General features: G+C 34.2%; 2 protein-coding genes across 3 annotated transcripts in view; both read left to right on the top strand.

Annotated features, from left to right (window-relative positions):
* Positions 1-1,843, top strand: part of LOC117118955 (peptidyl-prolyl cis-trans isomerase B-like) — a 5,765-nt gene extending 3,922 nt beyond the window's left edge. For both annotated transcript variants that reach the window (XM_033263696.1, XM_033263697.1), the window contains 3 exons: positions 93-306; positions 637-756; positions 954-1,843. In XM_033263696.1, the coding sequence (XP_033119587.1) occupies positions 93-306; positions 637-756; positions 954-1,174 (555 nt within the window). In that variant the 3' untranslated portion in view covers positions 1,175-1,843. The remainder of the gene's footprint in view (positions 1-92; positions 307-636; positions 757-953) is intronic.
* Positions 1,844-4,839: 2,996 nt separating this feature from the next.
* The window catches only part of LOC117119035 (peptidyl-prolyl cis-trans isomerase B-like), a 5,814-nt gene continuing 4,773 nt past the window's right edge, over positions 4,840-5,880 (top strand). Inside the window, exon 1 of the mRNA XM_033263844.1 lies at positions 4,840-4,996. Within this exon, the coding sequence (XP_033119735.1) occupies positions 4,931-4,996 (66 nt within the window). The 5' untranslated portion in view covers positions 4,840-4,930. The remainder of the gene's footprint in view (positions 4,997-5,880) is intronic.

The raw sequence follows: 5,880 nt of genomic DNA, 5'->3' as shown, positions 1-5,880 counted from the left end.
GTATATCTACAGTAGTAGAGACCCACATAATTCGCTTAACGATTACCGTGTATCATTCATTGTGTATTGATAACCAATTGATTTATGTTTAGGATGATGGGGTGCAGCCTGCTACGGTAACTAGGAAGGTATTCCTGGACATCACCATTGACGGCAAATTAGAAGGACGAATTATTATTGGTGTGTTTGGCAACATTGCACCAAAGACAGTTGCTAACTTTGTCGCTCTTGCTTCTGAAAAACACGAACAGGAAGGTTATAGGAACAGTGTCTTCCATCGGATCATCAAAGGGTTTATGATGCAAGGTACATAAGATATTCATAGTAAACAATATAATAATAATAATAATAATAATAATAATATTATTATTATTATTATTATTATTATTATTATTATTATCATTATTATTATCATTATTATTATTATTATTATTATTATTATTATTATATTATTAATATTATTATTATTATTACGATCATTATCATTACTTCAAAGAAAAAATTATTATTATCTTTATCATCATTATAACAATAAATATTCCTTATTAATTAAAATCACCATCATTAAGCCCTGATTATGGTAAGAATTATTTATATAATAATTCAACCTGAAATTATGAATATTTATAATTATAGGAGGAGATTTCACAAAAGGAAACGGCTTTGGAGGAAGAAGTATTTATGGTGATACTTTTCCCGACGAAAATTTTATATTAGATCATTATGGACCCGGATGGGTTGCAATGGCGAATGCAGGTAACGTTTAATGGAACAATGCATGTTTTATATCGTTTTATAGAAGTGAATGACTTGAACGTAATAACCTTTGTGTTCTAATCGCGTTAGTTTTAGTGCCCGTGGGCGTCCGAACAACTATAGTTTATCTTAATTAAAAAACGCGATATAAAATCTTATATTCATATTTATTATTATTACTTTGCCTTTGTCTGTAGGTCCCGACACAAATGGGTCACAGTTCTACATCACTACTGTTCAGACGCCATGGCTTGACGGGACACACACTGTATTTGGTAAGGTTCTTGAAGGCATGGATGTAGTGACAGCTATGGAAAATGTGGAAACCGATGAGAATGACCGACCAATCAAACAAGTTGTTATTTTTGACTGCGGAGTGATGGATATTCCAAAACCATTTGAGGTTGAGAAATCATGACATTTCTGAAGAAAAAACAACTGTAGGCCTAGCGTTACGGTACGCTAACTCTACTCCTTGGATATTGTTGAAAAGTTCAAAAAAACTACGTAAACGTGTACGTGAACGCGTACGTTGGAGGGACAATAGGCCCTACGTGTTTGTGGGACATGCGCGTTCCTGGCCCTGTTCTGATTGGTCACTTGTTAAATTTGATTGGCACTTTGTAAAGGTCCATTTGTAGTTGTAGAGGGTACGGGAGTAATGGTTTCTTTGAAATATGAACTCGATGATTTCTTGATTTTAATCTAATTGGCCGTCAATTTATTATTTCATTTACATTTCTGTCCCATTTAACTAACAAAGGTCGTGTAATAGTAGAAAAGGAGTGCAACGACCTATATGGATTACACTGTAAATGGGCAACCCAGTAGCATAATCATTTTTTTCAATAAATAAATTTGGAATTTTATACATCACTTTTGACAATTATTTTTTACTTATTTCTTAGAAATTCTATTAAAATAGTACAAAATACTGTAAAATAAGCCTATATGTAATTTCAAAAATAATGTGTAATGTGTAATGGTACTGAAAGTAGGTCTATATGATAATACCTGATAACAAACAACATTGAAGGCTTTCAACAATAGGACGGGTTTTTAATTAAAAAAAAAAGTTTGCAAAAGACTTTTGTAGTTGTTCTCTTATTCGACATTAGGACACAAAGAGCCACTAGTTGACGAAATAATTGGCTTCTTTAGCCCGACGTGGGGGAAAGGGTTGTGGAGGGGTGGTCCATGGTTCCCCGCTGGGAGTGCTGTGTGTCCCCCTCTGGACCCCACGCTGGCGTCCTTACTGAATACTCATAATACTACCACGTCCAAATACAAAGAATATAGTACTAAGAAATCATATTATCTCTGATATGATAACACACGGTATAACACGAGGCATGTAAGAATACTTAGTTTCCCACGCAAAGGGGCATGGAATGTATTGAATTTAATAACAGGCACCGTCATTACTGGTCTTTCGATCACATTGATAGAGCAACATAATATAAATGGCATAATCACTATTGCAATCCCAATTACATTCAGGTTATGGTCTAAAAAACGAGAATCAATTGCCATATGCTGAACGGCTAAGACTTGATCAGCTATCAAAAATATTACTGTAGGCCTATACTGTAGACCTACCTGTTGTAATAACTATTTTAATTAAATGTACAGTACCAGTTGTTCACGTTTATGCACACCACGAGACGCACCTGGTAAAACCCCTGTGGTCCTTCGTCAGTAGGCTCACTGATGCAGATTAAAATAACACGGTTAAAGTGGGAGGGGAAAGGAGATTAAGGCACCTCCACCAGACAGGCTTAGCCTCCCTTCCCACTCCTTGTTTTTTTTTTTTTTTTTTTAGAGCCTCCCTGGACCCTACTAAATAAAGCCTCTCCCGGAAACTGTCAGACAGCTGATCCAGATTATAACCAATAGGAGATATGCCAAATGATTTTTAAATTTAGGCCTGGCTTATAAAATCATCAATGTTATCTTTCTATCGACATATAAATATTCGGTTATCGTTGAGGAACAACTTATTATATTTGTCTTTGAAATAATATACAGTACCTACCCGCCACTTGATTGATACCAAGAAAGGTGCATATACGGACCATAATAAGTAGCATGCCCATTAACTCTGGCGGCGTTGGCTGCATAAACACAAATCCTTGGCATCAAGGAAGGAGCGGACGTGGCAACTTTAAAGGCCATTAATCCTTCCTGGCACAAAGGGAGAATAGGCCGACATGTTTTATTTAGGCCCTATTTCATTTCATTTTCATTTATTCATCGAAAAAACCTCCAAACAAGGAGAAGATAGAACATACAAAACACTTTAAAAATACATTTACAGAGTTAATTGGAAATAAATTTAGGATGGAAATAAACAATGTTAAGATAATTATGCTTAATTGCGCTTTTTTAAATTTTTACATAGGCTCTACTTTTATTGTAGGCTTTTATTGACATTTTTTTAATTCTGTTTTTTATTTATTTATTTTTTGTTGTCATCGCATTGTCCTTCCGTTAATGGATGTGAATTGGAATGTAAAAAAAATGATAACAACGATAATAATAACTATTGAAAAAAAAAATACCAGAGTATCACCTTGCACTATAACCATGCAGGTAATACTGTAGGCCTATATAACATAGGACTATATTATATATTCTGAATACTATAACTGTATTATCATGGATTAATCAAGGATTTATATTACTCTGCCAAAAATCCGTAGCACAGATCTAGTATTTTTTTTTTCAATCAAAAATTGAAGAACGAGAAAATATATATCTTGCCGATCTCCGAATAAATACTTAGCTCTATCCACACTATGAAACTTTTACAACAAAAATGTAGTATGCCTATATATGGCCATAATGTCATCATGTCTATACTGTATTTAGACATGCCACGTGATTTTGTCAATTCAATTTATTGGATCCACTTTTGATACAGTGGCACTCATACAAAATGTATGGTGCATCCAAGACACATACAGAAATGAAATACTGTACTGTACATATAGGCCTACCTCTTTCTATTTATTGCATACAAAAGAACAAAACGAATACAGGTACTGTAGTATGCAATAGTAGCCAAGAAAAATAGCCAAAGCTAATCAAGCTTGAGCCCCTTTCAAATCAAACATCTTGTACAATACATATGATAAAATATAAATAAATAGTATAAAAAAATGTAAAAGGCATCATTCTTAATATTCATTAAACAAAATGTCTTTAATTTTGTTCTTGAGGTGGTCTCTTATAGAAAACGAAAATTAACTTAAATTTGCAAAATGCAAAGAAAAACGGAATACACTTTTTTTTTTATAAGAACCAGTAAATTTTTGCCCAGGCTCAGTGTTCTTATTTTTTGGCCAATTTCAGGCTCAAAATGTTCTTATTTTGTTCTTATTTTACACACTTTTCAAACATAGAAAATTATTATTGTACAGCAGTATAATAACTGTACTGGGAAGTGAAAGCGGCCCTGCAAAAAATGGCCCCTGAAAGAAAGGCCCAGCAAAAAATGGCCCCGGTTAAAAAATGGCCCCAAATGAAAGGTAGGTACACCTACTGTACTGTATTATAAAGGATATTACCGTACATAGTCACAACTATTGCACATAAGGTACAGATATAATTTTTTGGTTTTTGTAGTTTGACATTCTACCTCAGCCTTAATTTGTTCTTAATTTTTAAGCAATTTCAGCCTCAGTGTTCTTATAAAAAAAAAAGAAGTGTATTGCACACAGAGGCACAGGTAGAATTTGATAGCCTGGATAAGACGCCTGATTGGCTGGCCGCTTTTCGTTTTCAGGCCTAAAAGTAAAAACAGCGTAAAACATTGGCTTTCTTATAATAATGATCAAACATATTTTTTGCCTCTCTATTGATTGAAAATGTCTAACTTTCTTGATCCTTACGAACGAACAATTCGATCTTTTAATGAACATTTGAGGGTTGTTCAATTATTAAAAGAGAAATGGTATACTCACTTGATATACAGTACTTTAGAAACTACCCTTCACCTCAAGTGTTGAGTTCCAGACATTTTCTGACCTTGATGAATAAGTAATAGGAAATTATCCTGGAGAAAATTGACACCGACATAAATAGCGTTTACGATACTTGCCACGTTGCTAGGCTTGTGTTGGAATCTGAGCTGCAGTTGCGGTACCACTTCACCATCCGTCGCAGTCCCGCCATGATGTATCCGAAAGCCACGGCTCCGTTGTTCGTTTACCTAATTTCAACCCTTTCAATTATCAAAGTAAGTAAAGATTTAATTGATATCGATTTGCAAATGTGTCAGGTAAAATTTACTTTCGTTACCATAGTGACATTTTTTTTTTGCAGATGTGATAGTTTCGATAAGCAATTCCCTTTTGTTTGAATAGAAAGCACCTATACTTAAGTTAGTCTATTATTATTTATTATTCTAAAATTATTCTAGTGCAAATTTGATGATCGATGGTATTTGGAAAGCTATTTTCCCAGAAGCGAATACTAAAAAGTGTAAATCACAAGGCATCACGCCAGCATAGCACTTCCTCCTACTGACGATTGAAAAGTAGCAACGTGGCAGAAACACAAAATCACCAAGAAGTAAACTAGTTCAAAACTGTATGTGAAGACATGCCAGCAAAAAATATTAACGAGATAAACAGGATTAATTTAAAGCAGTATTTTACTTATTTTCAAGTGATATGTGATAAAATGAACTCAATTTGTTAATCATCAGTTATATTCATGTACTAACCAATTAAGTGACAAAACACCTGTGATTTGCTCATAATTGTGTGGGTGAAGAGGTATGAGATCTTCATGCTCATATGGATGTGATATGATATCTTAATGACCATGTGCATTTCACAAAAAATTGTCACATAAACCTAAATATTTTCTACACAAAAAGGCGCTATAACAACAGTGCTCATATCAGGACGCTAAAATGACAGAAGGTAGAAGACCCACCTCACCCCCACTCAAATTAATAATAATTTATTGACATTCCGATACACCATTTATATCGGTGGAGCTCAACAAGTTCAAGATAGCATTGACAGCGAGAGGTCGCATGTTCGAGTCCCGCCACAGTCATTTTATTACACAATTTCTTTATTCATTTATTACAGGACTACATTCGTTGAGAGC

The sequence above is a fragment of the Anneissia japonica genome, unplaced genomic scaffold (assembly GCF_011630105.1).
Source record: "Anneissia japonica isolate Jap-2015-1 unplaced genomic scaffold, ASM1163010v1 scaffold1826_len1998817_cov189, whole genome shotgun sequence".
In the NCBI taxonomy this organism is placed as follows: Eukaryota; Metazoa; Echinodermata; class Crinoidea; order Comatulida; family Comatulidae; genus Anneissia; species Anneissia japonica.
This window is presented reverse-complemented; position numbering and strand designations above follow the sequence as displayed.